Below are 18677 nucleotides of genomic sequence, written 5' to 3' on the forward strand. Positions count from 1 at the left end.
AACCACTCCCCAAAGGTTAGCCACAAACAGAAGGCTCCGTGTTACTGTGGTGAAGAGGCGTAGAGAGAAAATGCCTGAAGAAATTGTAATTGCACAAGGAGAGAAGAAGCCTGCGCAGAGCAGACCAGAAGAGATTCTCAAAGAATTGGATGATCTCCTTTGTCTGGTCTGTGTTGACTCCCCGATATCCATGGCAGGCACGTTCTCTCACCATGCTCAGCAATGGCACAGTGAGGCCAGGCCCCCAACTGGCATTACAAAGACAAGGAAAGTGATTCCTGGGGGTTGTGGATGGAAGGGGAGTATTGTAGCTAGGATATGACGAGTCTTTTTGTTCTGTAGCTCACTGGCTGTATTTCTCTCCCTTTGCCCCAGGAATGAGATCCAAATGGGGCTGGTGAATCGCACCCAGGTGACTCATTTCATCCTCTTAGGGATCCCCAACACTGAGGGCTTCCAGACCATCCTCTTCTTCACCTTCTTAGCCTTCTACCTCTGCACCCTGCTGGGCAACCTGCTCATCTTCTCAGCCGTCCTCGCTGACCCCCACCTGCACACCCCCATGTACTTCTTCCTCTGCAACCTCGCCATGCTGGACATTGGCATCTCTTCCATCAGCATCCCCAAATTGCTGGACAACCTCTGGGCCAACAGTAGAACCATCTCGCTGGGTGGGTGCATGGCCCAGATCTTCTTCTTCCACTTCCTGGGCAGCACCGAAAGTTTGCTTCTCACAGTCATGGCCTTTGACCGGTACGTGGCCATCTGCCACCCGCTGCGCTACCTGCTCATCATGAACCACCGGGTGTGCGCCATCCTGACCGCCAGTAGCTGGATCGCCAGCTCCTTCCACGCCACCATCGTCACCAGCCTGACCTTCACGCTGCCCTACTGCGGGTCCAACGTGGTGGACTATTTCCTCTGCGACATTTTCCCTGTGGCCAAGCTGGCCTGCGCGGACACGTACATCTTGGAGACTGTGACCTTCACCAATATTGGGGTGGTGCCCATGATCTACTTCATCCTCATCCTCATGTCCTACACACGGATCATCTCCTGCATCCTGAAGATGAATTCAGGTGAAGGGCGCCGCAAAGTGGCCTCCACTTGTGCCTCCCATCTGGCTGTGGTCACCATATTTTTTGGGCCCTGCGCGTTGATCTTCTTTCCCCCAGAGATGAGCAAAGTGCTGGTGACCCCTGTGAACATTTTTGGCAACCTGGTCATGCCCATGGTGAACCCGGCCATCTACACGCTGCGCAACAAGGAGGTGAAAGCAGCTCTGAGAAAACTGAGAGGGAGTCAGAGGCCTGCAGGTTGATGTTTGCAAACTCACCTATAAATACATTGGCATGGCCCATCAGTGGCTTTTGTGACTCTCCCTTCACCCATCCCAATACAGCCCTATGTATCTCCCTGGAGCTCTGTCTGTCATAGAAATGCTTCGACAATCCCAAAATGTCTGCCACACTGCCAGGCTGATATTTTCAACCCTGCCCGAGGGACAGGAGCACCCAGTTTGCACTGGAATGAATCGGAACTGGAGCCATAAACTCTGCAGAGGTCTCTGAAAGTCTCAGTCTCATAGCACAGGTCTGTAGAGCTTGAGCTCTTTCTGTGTATCATTATAAGGCAGGATTTCCACTGCCAGGATTCTCATGGCTGCTGTGTGAGTCCTCTCCAAGCAATCCGCTCCTGGCTTGAGTTGTGGACGCCAGACCCAGGCAGAGTATTCAACCAGTGCTGGCACCAGAGGAGGAACCGCCTCTCTCCTCCTCAGAAATCTCCCTTTGTGTGTCCCATGGTCACATGAGCTTTGTGGCCCCAGTTTTGTACTGGGAGCTCTTGCTCAGCACAGTCTACAATTCTGCACTGCTGGGGGAGCTGGAAGGTGATGCCCTTGCACTGGCCCCGGGAGCCAAAGTCCAAAGAGCCACAACCCCAGACTCTGGTGCCTGGGAAAAGCAAGGCGGGAATGGAAGGTCGGTTCACACAAGGTGCACAACAATTTTAAAATCAAGGCAGCTTCTGATGCTCAATGGGACACGTCCTTTGATCTCCAAGCTATGGGCACTGGGTGGCCCTAGAATGAGAAGCAGGGACAGTTGGTGCTTATAGTGTTGGTGCTTAGAGTAACTGAAAGCCCTCAAGAGTGGATGAGAGTTTTGCGGGGTTCAGGGCAGCACAATTTCATGGGGCCCCCCTTTGGAGAAAAAATAGAAAAAAGGCGTCAAATGCATAAATTGAAGCTATTCTCATATTAAATGTGAATTGGGTAAATTTAATAGAAACTTAATTTAGCTGGATATTTTTCATTTTAATTATATTGTAATTCATTTGTAAACAAAATTCTGCATTAATAATTAAACATTTTCATTTGTATTTAAGACTATTATAGCTGTCTAGCTCTTCTGGCAGCACATTCTTCAATTATGTCAGTAAAATCCATTTCTTTACACAGGTCATTTTCAAAAAAATTTAAAAATCCTTCTTCACAAACAAATACAACAGCAACCACATGACAAATACGTGTGACTGAGGACTACAAACATTAAGCTGTACATTCACCTGCCAACATAATTTTTAAACCCCTGCAATACTCCTATTAATCTGCATCCTTTTAGACCTTCAGAGAAAGGTTTTCAAAATCACAAATAGCAATAAGGCTCAACTTAAATAGCCAAATTCTAATGAAAACTCAGAGCTGGAAGTCCAACTTTATCAGCTATACCTTTGAGAAAAATCTCCCATCTTTATCTATGTGACAATGTTTCATTTAAGGAACACATTTTCAGAAATATGCAAATGAACATATCACAGATTCAGCCCTGTAGGCTATCTACATATTACTTCTTAGCTGGCTACAAAGTGAGACAAAGTTTTAATGTGTTACATGCACATGCAGTATAATTATTTGCAATGTAATCTGGTGGAATATGCATTGCCTGTAACCTGGAGTGATTTCTATCATGAAGACCATGTAGCTCAATGAAAGAAATAGTCTGTAGAATGTAAAGGGAGCCCCTCCCCCATAGCTATTAAGCTGGATTTTTGCAGAAAAGCGCGTCTAGATTGGCACAGATGCTTTTCTGCAAAATGTTCTGAAAACTTTTCTGTTAAAAGCATTTCCAGAAAATCATGCCAATCTAGACGCAGCCCAAATGTATTTGCATATCTCCTGCCTGATAAGATACAGCAAGGCCCTTCGCGAGCTATTCCGCAGTGTGGGGAGGTGGATTAAAGGAAGAGGGAGCATCCATTGCCAGAGAAATAAGGCACGAGATAGAAAAATAGATAGGCAGGTGCTGCCATGTTCACTCAGACCAATGCTCTGTCCAGCTCTGTACCTGTCGCCATGGCCAGTACCAGAGCTGCGGGCGGAGCGCACGGTGCTGAGCCCCTCGGACAAGCCCCAGAAAAGCCCTTCCGCATGTCTGTGCTCTGGGAGCAGGGGCTGCCGGCCGCGTGCCCACCGCTGACCCAAGGGAACTGTGGGTGTTTCCCTGACAGGCTGTATAGGATTAACTCTCTGCCCCTTTGGGATTCCGTGATCCTTGATTAGGGTCAGTTGAATTCTGTTCTACTTGGGTGCAGCGCCTCCTGCTGGGGAGACCTGCGGCTGCTGCTTTGGAAAACGGGCATTTGGTGCTCATTCCCACCTCCCAGATGTGATTTATTTCCTTTGCAGGCTGGATGAAGAAGGAAGGTTTAGGGGCAAGAGCTCAGGGCCCCTGGCTAAGGGAGGGAGGCAAAAAGATCTCGGACCACCAAAATGCAGATCTTTCTTCCGGGGCCCTTAGCCCAGGGCTGCAAGGGCCTCTCTCCATTTTGCATCTTTGAGCCTGGAAGACTCGTTCATTTACTTCATAGTAGAGAACCAAGATAAGAAAACTCTTCAAGTTACTCAGAGTGTCTGTCGTAAAAGGTCCAGCCCCCTCTCCCTTTCCCGTATACACCCCATAAATACCTGTAGCACCCCCTCTCCACCTGGTTACATTCTTTAATACCAATCTGCTTACAGGTTATGATGGACAGGTCTGGGTTCTTCTGGATCCCGCCCCACACTCACTTAATTTTTTTCCTATAGATGTATTTGGAGGTGCCTCCATCCCCCTCACTCCTTCCTGGTAAGGTCACCAGGGCAGTTTTGGAGGGAAATTCTATCCCAGGGTAATCCCCACGTACTTGCCAGATAGTTGGAGACTCCCAGAAAATAACACAAACACATTCACTATATTAAACACAATGGCTACGTCTACACTGGCCCCTTTTCCGGAAGGGACATGTAAATTTCATGAGTCGTAGTAGGGAAATGCGCGGGGGATTTAAATATCCCCCGCGGCATTTAAATAAAAATGTCCGCCGCTTTTTTCCGGCTTTTAAAAAAGCCGGAAAAGAGCGTCTACACTGGCCCCGATCCTCCGGAAAAAGTGCCCTTTGAAGTACTTTGAAGTAGGAATAAGATCCTCCGGAAAAGGGCACTTTTTCCGGAGGATCGGGGCCAATGTAGACGCTCTTTTCCGGCTTTTTTAAAAGCCGGAAAAAAGCGGCGGACATATTTTTTAAATGCCGCGGGGGATATTTAAATCCCACGCGCATTTCCCTACTACGACTCATGAAATTTACATGTCCCTTCCGGAAAAGGGGCCAGTGTAGACGAGCCCAATGGCTGTGTCTACACTGGCACCCTTTTCCGGAAAAGGGATGCTAATGAGACACTTCAGAATTGCAAATGCCCTGGGTGTTTAAATTTTCCCCGCGGCATTTGCGTGAACATGGCTGCCGATTTTTTCTGGCTCGGGGCTTTGCCGGAGAAAAGTGCCAGTCTAGACGGGATCTTTTGGAAAATAAAGCCTTTTCCGGAAGATCCCTTATTCCTGATTTTAAGTAGGAATAAGGGATCTTCCGGAAAAGGCTTATTTTCCAAAAGATCCTGTCTAGACTGGCGCTTTTCTCCGGCAAAGCCCCGAGCCGGAAAAAAGCGGCAGAAATGTTCATGCAAATGCCGTGGGGAAAATTTAAATACCCAGGGCATTTGCAATTCTGAAGTGTCTCATTAGCATCCCTTTTCTGGAAAAGGGTGCCAATGTAGACATAGCCAATTATATTAAACAGGAGACAAATATATCATAACACTATAAACACAATTTTTAGGTTCACTGGTGCCCAGAAACTGTAAGATTAGTGTCCTGTTGCTACGCTACTTTGTTGGGGTCCTTGTTGACTGATGACCACAAAATTCTTCTCTGCAGTAGTTTAGCAGTGGGGCTGACTGGGTCCAGTGCAGCCCAGAGGACTCACAAATTGTGAAAGGTGGTAAATCCCTCCACAGGTTTAATATGCAGCAGGTTATAAAATCCCCAAACAAATTCCCTGACTGACTAACTAAAAGATGATGCACTCACACACTCCAGCTATGTCTAGACTGGCAAGTTTTTCTGCAAAATCATATGATTTTGCGGAAAAACTTGCCAGCTGTCTACACTGACCATTTGAATTTCCACAAGAACACTGACGATCTCATGTAAGATCATCAGTATTCTTGCGGAAATACTGTGCTGCTCCTGTTTGGGCAAAAGCCCTCTCGCGCAAATCATTTGTGCAAGAGGGCCAGTGTAAACAGCACAGGACTGTTTTCCGCAAAAAAGCCCCGATCTCAAAAATGGTGATTTGGGGCTTTTTTGAGGAAAACCGCATCTAGATTGGCCACAGACACTTTTCCACAAAAAGTGCTTTTGCGGAAAAGCGTCCTGCCAATCTAGACACAATTTTTCCGAAAATGCTTTTAACGGAAAACTTTTCTGTTAAAAGCATTTCCGGAAAATCATGCCAGTGTAGACGTAGCCTCCATGAATGAGCCTCAGGTTCAGAGATGACTCAGGCCCTGCAGAGGGGCTGGTCTCTGCTAGCAGGGATCCTCTTCAGGCAGAAAACAGACTGCTTCAGTCCCAGGATTTCCCTTCACCACAAAGGGGTGCAGGGCTCAAGGTGTGGGTTACACAACTGCACTAAAATCCAAACTACAGTCTCATAGCCCAGCTTTCACTCACACACACACACACACACACACACACACACACACACACACACACACACACACACACACACAGAGCCCATCTCTCTCTCTCTCTCACACACACACAGAAGAGGCAGCAGCCGGCAACTAGCAGACAGAGCAGAGCTGACCATATGGTGACTGGTCTCACCTAGGGAGCTGGAGGGCTAACTCAGCCTGGCTGGGGAAGTTTCCCAACACACTCTACAAACCAGGAATCAGAAGCAGAGAAGGAAACCCACTCCAGGGATCTTGCTTTCAGGTCCCTAGAGGCCAGTTCTCAGGGGGAAAGCTGCAGGCAAGCCTGGGGCTTACAAGCTCCCCATACAAACTCCTGCCCTTGCCCTGGCTGGCTCCAGACTGACTCAATCAATGGCTTCTCCCCTGTCCCGAACTGCTTGGGAGGAGCATCTCACTCCCCACTGGTTGCCAGGCAGACGCTGTCCCTGGTAGGGAGGAGGAGCCAAGGCAAACTCAGTGCGCCTCTCCCTGAGCTTCCCCCAGACAGAGCCCCAGGAATCTAGGTAATGCCCTCGAGGGTTCCATACCATCAGAGAATACATCCCAGAACAGGCATGTAAAACAATCTGACCTTACATTTCCACTGTTCGTTCCAGAAGGTTTGGAAGGGGACTGTCCACCCAAGTCTCCTAGGGCAGAAACTCTCATCACAGACATGTTTTTGGAACGACCCTACTAAGACTAAACGGATCGATCCCTGGTGAGGTTTGCGGGAAATCTTCCGGTCTGGGAGGCTCGGTTCCTAGTTTCTGGCTTTTTTGCTGATTCCTATAAAACAACGGGCTCGGGGCCGTGCTGAGGCGGCAAACTGGGCTGAAGAGGCCCCAGGAGATGCCGGGGGCTGGCGATTGGTAGGGCCCCACGTTTCCAGTGGCCGCTCGGGGATTACTGCAGCGTGGGAGTAGGAGGCTGGTGACACTGAGATGCCAAGAGCTCACGATCTTGCCGGCTGCTCGGTCTGAGTCCCTGTCCCGCGTAGCTCACGGCTCAGGTTACTTGTTCCCGTGCGGCCGGGGAACGGAGCACACACCCCTGTCTGGAGGGAGCGGCTTTGGCTTGGGCAGCAGGAGCTCCGGGTTCATCCGCCCGCACCGGGTGGGAAGAGCCGTCCCGGGGGTGCACCCACAGGAAGGGACTCAGCGCTTCACTCCGCGGCAGCAGGAGGGAAAGGCGGACGGGAGAGAGCAGGGCCCGGGAGGCAGCGCTCCTGGGCTTCATTGCCCGCTCCGGGGGCTCCGGGTCACTGACCGACTGTGTCGCTCACAAGTGCTTGAGACGCGCTGTGGGATGGAGCGAGCAGCCGAGCAGAGACGCTGGGCCCTGAGGCGCTGCCCTCTGCGATTCGCACAGGAAGCCTGGTTCTCTGTTTTTGTGCTGGCTCCCAGAGGTTTCGCCTCACTGTGCGTATCTGGGATCGTATCTGGTACAATAATACACGGCGGTGTCTGCGGGCTGGAGGCCGCTCAGCTTCAGGAACACGTGGCCTTTGGAGTTGTCTTTGGTGATGCTGAAGCGGCTTTGGAGAGCATCGTTTAAAGCCGTGCCGCCACCCGTCCATATGGCTCCCACCCATTCCAGCCCCTTCCCCGCTGGCTGGCGAATCCAGTGAATATCGTTATCAGTGAGAGAGATTCCAGACACGGCGCAGGTCAGGGTGAGGGTCTCTCCGAGCTTCTTGACTCCCCCTCCGGACTGCACCAGGCTGATCTGGGACCAGACACCTGCAGAGAGAAGGGAAACAAAGGGGAAATACGACAGTGATTCCTGCAGACGCAGTTTTTAAGGGACATCCGGTCCCGGAGCCCAGCTGCAGCGCAGCCTCCGCTCTTACCCGCGGGGAGCAGTAGGAGGAGGACGCTGGCCAGGCTGGGGGTCATGGCTGCGGCTGTCGGCTCGTTCTCCAGGCGGGATGAGAAGCTGCAGCCCAGCGCTGGCTCTGAGCGGTGGGAGCGGCCCGCAGCCGAGCTAAGAACAGGCCCCGGGGAGCTAATTTGCATGGGCCGGGGGCGGAGCCAATAGAACGGGAGGACCCAGGCGGGGTGTGACGCAGCATCGCGCTGAGCTATATAAGGGCAGGAGGGTCAGTGAGTCCAAATGCAAAGAGGGAAACCTCCCTGGACATGTCTATTGTGCCCTTCTATGGTTTGGGCAATTGAAAAAAACTGAATGAAAGATGATGTGATCTCCCCCATCAACCCCGATTCCTCCCCCCCATAAACTCTATCTAGCTATTTCTCTATCTAATCTCTCTCCCCCCCCAATGCTGGGCCAATGTTCTAGACCCGCCATTAGGTCCCTCGCAAATCACAGAATCACCCCCTCCCCCAGCCAGGGACCCTCTCTCCGGCTCAGCGCTCACACGGATGCTCGCTGAGGGCCCCGCTTCCCCGCTGCCTTCCCTGGGAGGAGGCGGGAGCCTCACACTGGGCAGCGTCTGAGCAGCGAGTCCCTGGGGCAGCCGCAGCGCGCGGCCAGATGCAGCTGTTCGTTCTCCCTGCGCCGGGAAACAGCCGCTGGGCATCCGCTCCCTGCGCTCCCGGGGAGCTGGGCTCAGCAGCGCCGGTCTCCTTCCCAGCTGGGCGCGGGGACCGTAGAGGGGAACGACACTTCGCATCTGTTCTCGTTGCGGTGGAGCGTGAGCGCCACCCCGCGGATATTCCTTCCCGCAGGGGGCGGTTTCTGCTGGAGCTCGGATTCGCTTCCCCTCGCTGTGTCCCGGCCCAGAGTTACCGGGCGGTGCCCTCGGGCTTCAGGCAGGTCACTGTGATGCAAACACGCCCGTTTGTTTCCTCGGGGGGATTGGCAACTCCTAGGGTAGGTGAAAGGCAAACAGCGGGCAGGGAGAGGGGCAATTCCTGGATTCAAGGGAAACATCGGTTTGTATTTACATTGTTGTTCTCGTTTTGTTTTGTTTTTCCAAATCGATTCCGTGAGGGTCGCTGGGGATTTAACTGTCCCTGTAGCTCTGGCCACTGCGCTGCGTTGTTTATTCACCTCGTTTTGTACCAGTCGCTGCGGTGCTCTGTGCACAGGGAGCGGAGCTGCAGGGTTGTTGGAAGGGCTCAGAGATGATCAGTGCTGGGCATAGGCCGTGTCCTCGTTACATGGGTGAATGTCTCCCACTCGCTACAGCCGGAGCCCAAAAAACTTCCAGTCCAGGCCCAGGTGTAACCGCTGCCAGTGATGGAGACTGGAGAGGTGAAGGGGAAAACCATTGAATGGGCACAGAATCCTGGGTGTGGAGGCCAGAAGGGGCCGATCCGATCGTCTGGTCCGACTTGTTGCTTAGTGTGACGGCGCGTTGGGGTCCCCCGTCTCCTGCACCCCGAAATGGCACAAACAGACTGCACCAGCCGGTGGAATAGAGGAAGTTTATTGCCTCTCCAGGATACAGCACAGCACAGATGTAGTCTGGTCACAGAGCTGGGCTAGGATGCCTCAGGCCCCCTTGAGATGGGGGAGACTGGGCCCCTAAACTCCAGCCTCTTTCCCTAGGCTCTCCTCCATCTCCCAGACAGTAACTAACTAAATTCCCTTCCAGCCCTGCCCCCCAGTCAGGGCAGCATTCCACCTTCCTTTGTTCCTCTCCATGGGGGGTGTCTGTCCACTGGTTCAACAAGATTGGCACTACCTCTGCCTAGCGAGGTTTTCCCTGCTGGGTCTTGCTCCAGACAGCAGGGGTCACCACAGCCCAGCAAGTACCCCCACTACGTCACACTTAGCACCGGGCATAGAACATCCCCCTGTGACTGCGACAAGAGCCCATGAGGGACCTCTGAGCTGTAGCACTGCACGTGTGTGAGGTAGTGGGGGTACCTGGCTGGTTTCTATGCTGCTGGCTCTGGGGGAACCCCCACTGGCTGCCGTGGGTACCACGACCCAGCAAAACAGGATGAGTCACTATGCAAACCAGTGGCCAGACACCCCCCATGGAGAGGAACAAAGGAAGGTGGATGCTGCCCTGGCTGGGGGGCAGGGCTGGAAGTTAGTGAGTTGGTTGCTGGCTGTCGGAGGGCATGGAGGAGAGCCTAGGAGAAGGGGCTGGAGTTTAGGGGCCCAGTCTCCCCCATCTCAAGGGGGCCTGAGGCATCCTAGCCCAGTTCCTGTGACCAGACTACATCTGTGCTGCGCTGTGCTGGAGGAGCAATAAACCACCCTCAATTCCACTGGCTGGTGCAGTCTGTTTGTGCCATTTCAGGGTGCAGGAGACGGGGAACCCCCAACACGCCGTCACACTGGTGTCAGGGGTGGGATGCACTGCACCCCGTGGATGGAGCTTCCAGCGGCAAGCGACAAGGCACAGTAGAAGCAAGAGCCCTGGAGCCAGGCGTGCTGGAGACAGAGCGAAGCGGTGCCTGGGAATCGTGGGGCGCTGCAGCACTAGACTGGTGAGTCTGCACCGAGGGGCCCAGCGGGCAGATGGCCTACGCCCGACTCTTGAAGGCAGAGCTGGTGGGGCTGTGCAGAGAGAGGGGCTTGCCTGTGCAGAAAGCAACCAAGGCCCAGCTGATTGCCCAGCTGGAAGATAATGACCAGCCACAGGGCCAGGATCTTGTCCCCAGGGGAAGCAGCCAGACCCCCCCTGAGAGTGTGTCAGGCTCAGAGAGGGGGAGGAGCGCTGGAACCCACCGGAGAGATGAGACAGCGTCTCCCGGGAGGCCTGCAAGCTGCAGCCCATCTAGGGCAGGGGCCAGCCCAGCGGAGCTGCGGCGCCTGGAGATCCAGCTGCGGATCAGGGAATTGGAAGTAGAGGACCGAGAGAAGGACCGCCAGGACCGAGAGAGGGAGCGCCAAGATCGAGAGAGGCAGCGGCAGCATGAGCTGGCCATGGCAGAGCGGAGAACCGGCGGGGCACCGGCTGCGCCAAGTGCGGATGGGCCCCAGGGTCCCAGGACTGCCAGACGCTTGGAGAGGCTCGTGGTGGCCCAACTGAAGGACATGGGTGACATAGACGGGTTCCTCAGTGCCTTTGAGAGGGCCTGTGGACTGCAACGGGTCCCCCCAGCTGACTGGCTGCAGGAGCTCATCCCCGCACTGAACCAGGAGGCGGCCGGAGTGCTCAGTCAGCTGGAGGACCTACAGCCAGGGGATTACAACCGAGTCAAGGAGGCCCTGCTGCACAAGTTCGGGCTGACCCCCGAGATGTACAGGAAGAAGTTCCGGGGGGTACAGAAAGGGCCACGGGAGACCTATGTGGACCTGGCCTCCCGCCTGGCGCAATACTGCCGCAAGTGGGTGTCTGGAGCCAGAGCCCAGACCGCAGAGGAGCTGCTCAAGCTGGTCATGATGGAGCAGTTCTATGAAGCGTGCCCACCCAAACTGAGGCTGTGGCTCAAGGACCGGAGACCAGAGAACCCCCAGGAGGCCGGGAGACTGGCGGATGAGTTCACGGAGAGCCGGTCCGGGTGTGAACGGGAGTCCCGGAGAGAAAGGGAACCGCGCAGAGATCGGATCTCGGCTGAGCGACGGAGGGAGTCAACTACAGGGCGAGACCAAGGAACAGGTCGTCTGCGCCCCAGAGAACCAGCCAGGGCCTGGACAGAGACAGCCCAAAGCCTCACTTGCCATCGCTGTGGGCAAAAAGGCCACAAGAGGGCTCAGTGCACCAGGTCCCAGGACCGGGGACTTTCCAGGGTTAACTGGCTGGGGCGGGAGGAAGGGCAGGCTGCCCCAGAGGCAGGGGCTGGCAGGCAAACCTCAGCTCAGAGAGAGGGGAAGGATGCTCAGTGCACCTCCCCTGGGAGGTCTGATTCTCAGGAGGCGGATTTCTCCGTGTACCGGGTGGGGGCAGGACGGCCCCTGCGGAGCGAGTGCCTCATACCCCTGGAGGTGGATGGTAGGAAGGTGACGGGCTTCTGGGACACGGGGGCAGAGGTGACTCTGGCCCGATCCGACATAGTGGCCCCGGAGCGGATACTACCCCACGCGCAGCTGACCCTGAAGGGCATAGATGGGTCCCCGTTTAAGGTGCCTGTAGCCCGGGTGCATCTGAAATGGGGGGCGAAGGAAGGCCTCAAGGAAGTGGGGGTGCACCCGCACTTGCCCACCGAGGTGCTGATGGGGAATGACCTAGAGGAGTGGCCCCATGAATCCCAGCGGGCTCTAGTCACTACCTGGAGCCAGAGCCAGCGGGGGGCTGACAACGTAGGTCCAGGGAAGGACTCCTGGCAGCGTCCTCAGGGTCCCATCCCAGTGGACACGGGGTCCAGCCAGGCTGGGACTCCGGACCTAGGCAGAGGTGGGGGACAGGTCCCGATCCCTGCCTCAGCAGCTGAATTCCAGGCTGAGGTGCAGGCAGACCCCTCCTTGCAGAGGCTGAGGGACCAGGCTGGCCTCCGTGCAGCTCAGCCCCGGGGGAGAGGTGGCCAGGAGAGATTCCTGCGGGAGCGTGGGCTCCTGTTCCGTGAGTGGCTCCCCCCCAGGAAGGCGAGGGCATGGAGGGTAGAACGGCAGCTGGTCGTCCCCCGAAAGTATCGCCTCAAGCTGCTGTATTTGGCCCACGATGTCCCCGTTGGGGGCCACCGGGGGATCCGGAGCACCCGGCTGAAGCTGCTCCAGCACTTCTATTGGCCGGGAATCTTTACGGCCGTGCAGCGGTACTGCCGGTCCTGTGACTCCTGCCAGAGGGGCGGGAAGGCCCAAGACAGGAGGAAAGCGGCTTGGGGGTCTCTACCCCAGATAGAGGACCCTCTGGGCTTGCTGAGAGAGTTATGGGAGGGGAAGTCCTCCCTGGATGGAGCATCGGGGGTGGAAGCCGCCCTGGCTGTCCAGAGAAGGCTCGCTGGGCTCATGGCCCCAGCCCGAGAGACCCTGGCCAGAGATCAAGGCCAGCGGAAGGGTGGGTGTGACCCCCGAGGACAGGCCTGCGCCAGTCGCCCTGGAGCGGGGCGGCAAGTGGACAGAGGGAAGCCAATTCATGTGGGGCCTCGCCACGGCCGGCCCGAGTCAAGGGGAGCACCCATGTCCCCAGGGCGGGTTCCCACGCAGAGGACCCGAACTTCCCTAGGTCACGAGCGGAGTGACCCTGCTCAGTTCGCTCTCGGAGGGGGGAGAACTGTGACGTAGTGGGGGTACCTGGCTGGTTTCTATGCTGCTGGCTCTGGGGGAACCCCCACTGGCTGCCGTGGCGACCCAGCAAAACAGGATGAGTCACTATGCAAACCAGTGGCCAGACACCCCCCATGGAGAGGAACAAAGGAAGGTGGAATGCTGCCTTGGCTGGGGGGCAGGGCTGGAAGTGAGTGAGTTGGTTGCTGGCTGTCGGAGGGCATGGAGGAGAGCCTAGGAGAAGGGGCTGGAGTTTAGGGGCCCAGTCTCCCCCATCTCAAGGGGGCCTGAGGCATCCTAGCCCAGTTCCTGTGACCAGACTACATCTGTGCTGCGCTGTGCTGGAGGAGCAATAAACCACCCTCAATTCCACTGGCTGGTGCAGTCTGTTTGTGCCATTTCGGGGTGCAGGAGACGGGGAACCCCCAACGCGCCGTCACAGCGGTGTCCGCAGAGATGGTGACTCGGCTTTGGAGAGACTGGGCGTAGTCTGTGCCCCAGTCCTGGCTGAAGATGCTGTCATAGTACACCCGCCCCATCCACTCCAGCCCCTTCCCTGCAGGCTGCCGGATCCAGTTCCAGCCAGAGCCACTATTCACAGTATCTCCAGAGACGGCGCAGCTCAGGGTGAGGGTCTCTCCTGGCTTCACCGTCCCCGGGCCGGACTGGACCAACCGCACCTGAGCGAGAACATCTGGGAAAGGAGAAAAAAAGTAAAGAGAAGATTAACCCCCGAACCAGTCCAGGGCTCTGTCCCTAGTTTCCCCACGAGCCCCCCACACACTCACAGCCGGGGGCGGCGAGCAGGGCGAGGAAAAGCAGCAGAGGTTCCATTCTCGTTCCGGGCACTGAGGGAAACTCCCCAGCAGGCAGGGCCGGGCAGGTTTGTGTCTGGGCAGAGACTGAGGCTCCTAGAAGCAGGGGCTGGTATTTAACCAGGAACCCTGGGCAGGGATTTGCATGCGGGTTCCCCAGGCCGGATATAAGGGGCTCGGGGGGTGAGGGCTCTGTACACGGCGATGTCCCCTGGGGGACACGTTTCCCCTTTACAATGGAGAAACGATGCGCTCAGCGCTCAGGGGGTTGGAAGAGGGAGGGTGCAGGGGACTCGGCCCTGCACTGGGACGCAGGAGATCCCGCTGGGACAGAGATCTGCAGGCGGGTGCGAGCCAGGGGAGATGAACTACCGGGAGAGGGACTGATGTCCGGTGGATCGAACAATCACACTCCCCTCCCCCATGCCTGAGGGTCAAAGCCCCGTGGAACCAATGGGTGTCTTTCCCTTGGCCCACGGGCGGCTCTAAAATGTGTCGGCGTCTGCCAGGGACACAGACAATGCCCGGGAGGTGCCCAGAGGCAGGAGTCTCCCCCGCAAGGCTGAACTCGAAATGCTGGAGGGATGGCCCGGATTCTGGGGCTGAGCAATAGCTCGTAGCCCGCCCCCTGCCGGTAGTGTCGCTCCCCCACAGAAGCTGGTGCTCCCCCGCCTGGCCCGTGCGCGCTGTTGGACCCGAGAAAGGAGGAACCGGGCTCAGGGCACAGAAAAGGGAGCAGAGGAGTTTCATTCCCCGCGGAGAGATGGGCGGGGCCCCGGGTCAGTTACAGCCAATCCCCTTGTGAGGCGGGCACGTTGCAGAAGCTCTTGCAGCGTTTGTGATGCTTGTCCGGGTTAAAACAGTTCTGGGCGCCCTTTGGGGGGAACTGGCTGCTGAGAAGCTTTAGAAAAGGATACGAAGTACGTTAGTGGCTGGTTTCTCCAACGTAGTGGATATCACGCTGCTTTATAGTGGAGAAATGCCCGGGTTCAAAGCCAAGCAGAAACAAGACTGGCTTTCCCTCCAGCAAGGGCCGTTCGATCTTTCGATCCCGACTCATTTCCGGAACCCCCAGCTTCTGTGCGCCCTTCCTCGCTATTGTTCCCTTTCATGGGACTGCCGGGGGGGGACTAGCCTGCGTGGGGGGGGGCACAGGAGCTCACTTGAGAGCTTGGCTGCCGGCCACTTAGCCAATAGGAGCGTCACACAATTCAAACGTCGCTTCTGCCCGCCGGCAGCTCCCCCGCTCCCGTTTCTGTCCCGCTCCCTGCGAACCATCCCCCCGCAGGTGGGGTGCTTGTGTGAGGATTAGCGGCCCTTTGGGATGGCGGGGACAGGAGGGAAGACGCCTCCGGGCATGAGGCATAACGAGGATACCGGGGTCCCAGGCCGCCCTTAGGCGGCTGCGCGGGGCTCCTGGAAATCGGGGCAGCGAGTGTCCGGGCGCCCTTGCGGAGCCGCGCGCGATCCAGGGGCTGCGGCTGCGCCTGCGCCAGGAGGCCGCAGGCACCAGGCGGCGCCACAGCACGCGACATGGAAACGCGTCAGCTCAACCACCGGGCCGCTCTGGGACCGGGCCGCCCCCTGCCGGCGCAGCCTCGTGCGCAGGGGGGCAGGGAGCAGCCTGGGCGCCGCGTCTGGGCTCCATCCTGCCCAGCCTTCGTGTGCTTGCGCCGGGCTCCCTTCTCCCCGCTCCCGTGCGCTACTCCTCTTCGCTATTGAGCGCCTGCAGCGCCCTTGTGGATCCCTTTGCCTCCCCCCTCCCCACCGCTCGCCAGCGGCTGCTGCCCGCCCCCAGCCTCTCCCTCCCCTCCTGCTGCCTCCTCTTCCCCGCCCCCAGCCGCTCCCTCCCCTCCTGCTGCCTCCTCTTCCCCGCCCTCAGCCTCTCCTCCTCCTGCGGCCTCCTCTCGCCTGGTTCCGGACTCGGACTGTGCAGGGGTCTTGGGGAGGGGGATCCCCGTTTCTTAAGCAGCGCTGTGTCCTAGTGGATAATTCCCCTCACTGTTAAAATCTCTGCCTAATTTCCAGCTTGAATTTGTCTAGTTCCAGCTCCTAAGCGCTAGGTCATGTTTGATATTTCTCTGTTCAATTGAAGAGCTGTCAAGTACCAAATTTCTGTCCCCCACATAGGAGCAGCTAGACTGGGAGTGAATGCCCCCTGAGCCTGCTCTTTGTTACACTAAACAGCCTACCCCATAGCGGATCAAATTCCAGCTTCTCCAGATCAGCCTGCAACCTGCTTCCCCCACGAGCTCCTCCACCTCCCATACATGCGGCAGACCCAGGGACTGTGCGTCGGACCCAGGCTGTGCTGTAGAGCAATTCAGTGACAAGGAAGGAGCCCAGAAGGGAATCTCCTTTCTCACTGCAGCATCAGGAGCAGAGTTGGGGCAGGAAGGGTCCTTCATGTGCCTCAGGAGCCTAGAACCCGCCTCCCCCACTATGCTGGGGGCAGTGGGCTGCAGAGAAGGGGTTCGAATGGGGCCAGAGCTGTTGATGCAAATAGTTCAACCCTAACACTCTGCATTTCTGAGGGAATTCAGCCCATGCCCTCCTTCCAGGCAATGGGGCAGGAGAGGGGGAGAACCAGGCAGCCTTCTGACCTGCCTGGCACTAACGAGTAGCCCGAGATGAGAAAGGATGCTGTTTGGCCGTATGTGGGGAACAGGGGAGGGGTGAGTTTTTCCATCTACTTCGTTTCCTCTGGGGTCTCTGCAGGGATGAGATGGGGGCACCTGGTATCCCCCCTTACCTGGAAATTCAAAACATCTAGAGTGTCCTGGTTTCCCTTGGATCTAAAATAAATTGTACCACACAACACTTAGTCCATCTCTTGCCCAGCTCCTGCCGTGAACTCATTCAAAAACTAAAGCAGGAGGAACATGGTTTTCTACTCAAAATCTCTCATTCTCTTGCCATTGTCATTCCTGGCTCCTGGATATCCCCTGTCTCTTAGTTTAACCCTTTGCAGGCAATTTAATTAACGGAATGTTTAAGATATGGTAGTACTGCTCCCATACATCATACCTGTGTGTGTGCTCTGTGAGCACAAATATCTTGACTGCAAAAAAGCTAAAAGTGCAACCTCCATCAAGTCTGACACTGTCAGACAGTGCTACAAAGAACTGAAAAAACAAATCATACATAAATTTGAATTGAATTTATCACTCACGGGTACAGGGGAGACAAAATGTCGGGGGCCAGAAAGCGTTGGTCATTTATAACAATTTTAAGTGTGATGAAAGTGAAAGCAGGAAGTCAGATATGGACTAAATTTGAAGAAAATGGCAAGTCAAAAAGGAATGAGCCCTTGAGAGACGCCATCTCTAAAGGCCATGATGAAACCTGAAAGTTTTATGTTATTTTTCTCCACCCTTAACCTTAACTCTAACCACAGTCATTGACCCTTGTGTTCATCTCTCATGTCAGTGCTATTGTCTAGCTTAGCCCTGTGGCCTCAACCCCAGCAACTCACCCAAACAACTGGAGAAGAAATTGGGCCCAGACTCAACCAGAGTTCTGGGTTGGGACATGGGGAAACTCTGATTCTCTGCTCTGCCCCCCACTCCCTGTGTGAGTTTGTACACTAAGGCTATGTCTACACTTGCGGCTTCTTGCGCCAGTAATATGCAAATGAGGCTAAGCGTGGAATATCACCTAGCCTCATTTGCATACCTAATGAGCCACCATTTTTTTCAGAAGAGGCTCTTGCACAAGAAGGAGCGTCTACACTGCCCCTTCTTGCACAAGAAAACCCCTCTTGCACAATGCTGTTACACCTACTACTTTTCAGGAAGAACGGCATTGTGCAAGAGGGTTTTTCTTGCACAAGAAGGGGCAGTGTAGATGCTCTTTCTTGTGTAAGAGCCTCTTTTGAAAAAAATGGTGGCTCATTAGGTATGCAAATGAGGCTAGGTGATATTGCACGCTTAACCTCATTTGCATATTACTTGCACAAGAAGCCCCGAGTGTAGACATAGCCCTAGGGAATTTGGCATAAAGGAGTTTAATCAGGAAGGCCAAAGTACAACCAGAGTTGCAGCTAGTAAGGGATGTAAAGGACAAAAGAGTTTCTACAGGTTTGTTAGCAACAAGAAGGAAGTTGGAGGACGCCTACTGAAGGAAGGCAGCCTAGTGACACATGATGTGGGAAGTTACTCAACTTTTTTTTTATCCTCTGTCTTCACAGACAAGATCAGCTTATGCCGAAATGAGAACTTGGGTGAGAAACTATGATTTGTAACGTCTCTGAGTGCATCAGGATTCGCTGGTGTGTTCAGTTTTATTTTAGCTCAGTATCTTCCTTGGATCTGCCTGGTATCAGTCAACAATTTTAATCCCCCTTTTTATATTTAATAAAATCACTTCTGTTTATTATCAAAACTGGTGTAAATAATTGTTCCCTAGGGTGAAACAGCTGCTGTGAGTATGTTCCCTTCGCTGATGAATGAAGCCAACTTCATGAGCTTTCTCTGGGTAATACACACATACAGAGTAAGAGGGATTTATGGTGGTGTGGTAGTTTGTGGTTGTTAATGGTTTAAAACTATTTACACCGATTACTATAGTCTCAGGTGGGCTGCCGTGTTCGTCTGCAACTTTAAAAGCAAGGCCCAGCCCTGTAGCACCTTAGAGACTAACAAATGTATAAATAGCATCATGAGCTCTTGTGGGCAAAACCCACTTCCTCGAACTCTGCTCCCCTGAGGAAGTGGGTTGTGGCCATGAAAGCTCATGAT

General features: G+C 55.0%; 1 protein-coding gene and 1 gene segment (V, D, J or C); one reads left to right on the forward strand and one right to left on the reverse strand.

Moving 5' to 3' along the window:
* The first annotated feature begins 388 nt into the window (after nt 1-388).
* On the forward strand, nt 389-1321 carry LOC102462315 (olfactory receptor 10D3-like). Its single transcript, XM_075911855.2, has one exon. It carries the CDS (start codon nt 389-391, stop codon nt 1319-1321), a length of 933 nt encoding a protein of 310 aa, XP_075767970.2.
* A 5471-nt stretch (nt 1322-6792) lies between these two features.
* On the reverse strand, nt 6793-8011 carry LOC149521100 (immunoglobulin heavy variable 2-4-like). The segment is given in 2 exon segments: nt 6793-7797; nt 7908-8011. Coding segments are annotated over 2 exon segments (372 nt in total).
* Nucleotides 8012-18677: the final 10666 nt, after the last annotated feature.

This window comes from Pelodiscus sinensis, chromosome 30, assembly GCF_052426305.1.
Source record: "Pelodiscus sinensis isolate ZL-2025 chromosome 30, ASM5242630v1, whole genome shotgun sequence".
NCBI classification, from domain to species: Eukaryota; Metazoa; Chordata; order Testudines; family Trionychidae; genus Pelodiscus; species Pelodiscus sinensis.

Bases quoted from the DNA above. Each gene is read 5' to 3' on its own strand.
- LOC102462315 (XM_075911855.2), top strand. From the start codon at position 389: ATGGGGCTGGTGAATCGCACCCAGGTGACTCATTTCATCCTCTTAGGG.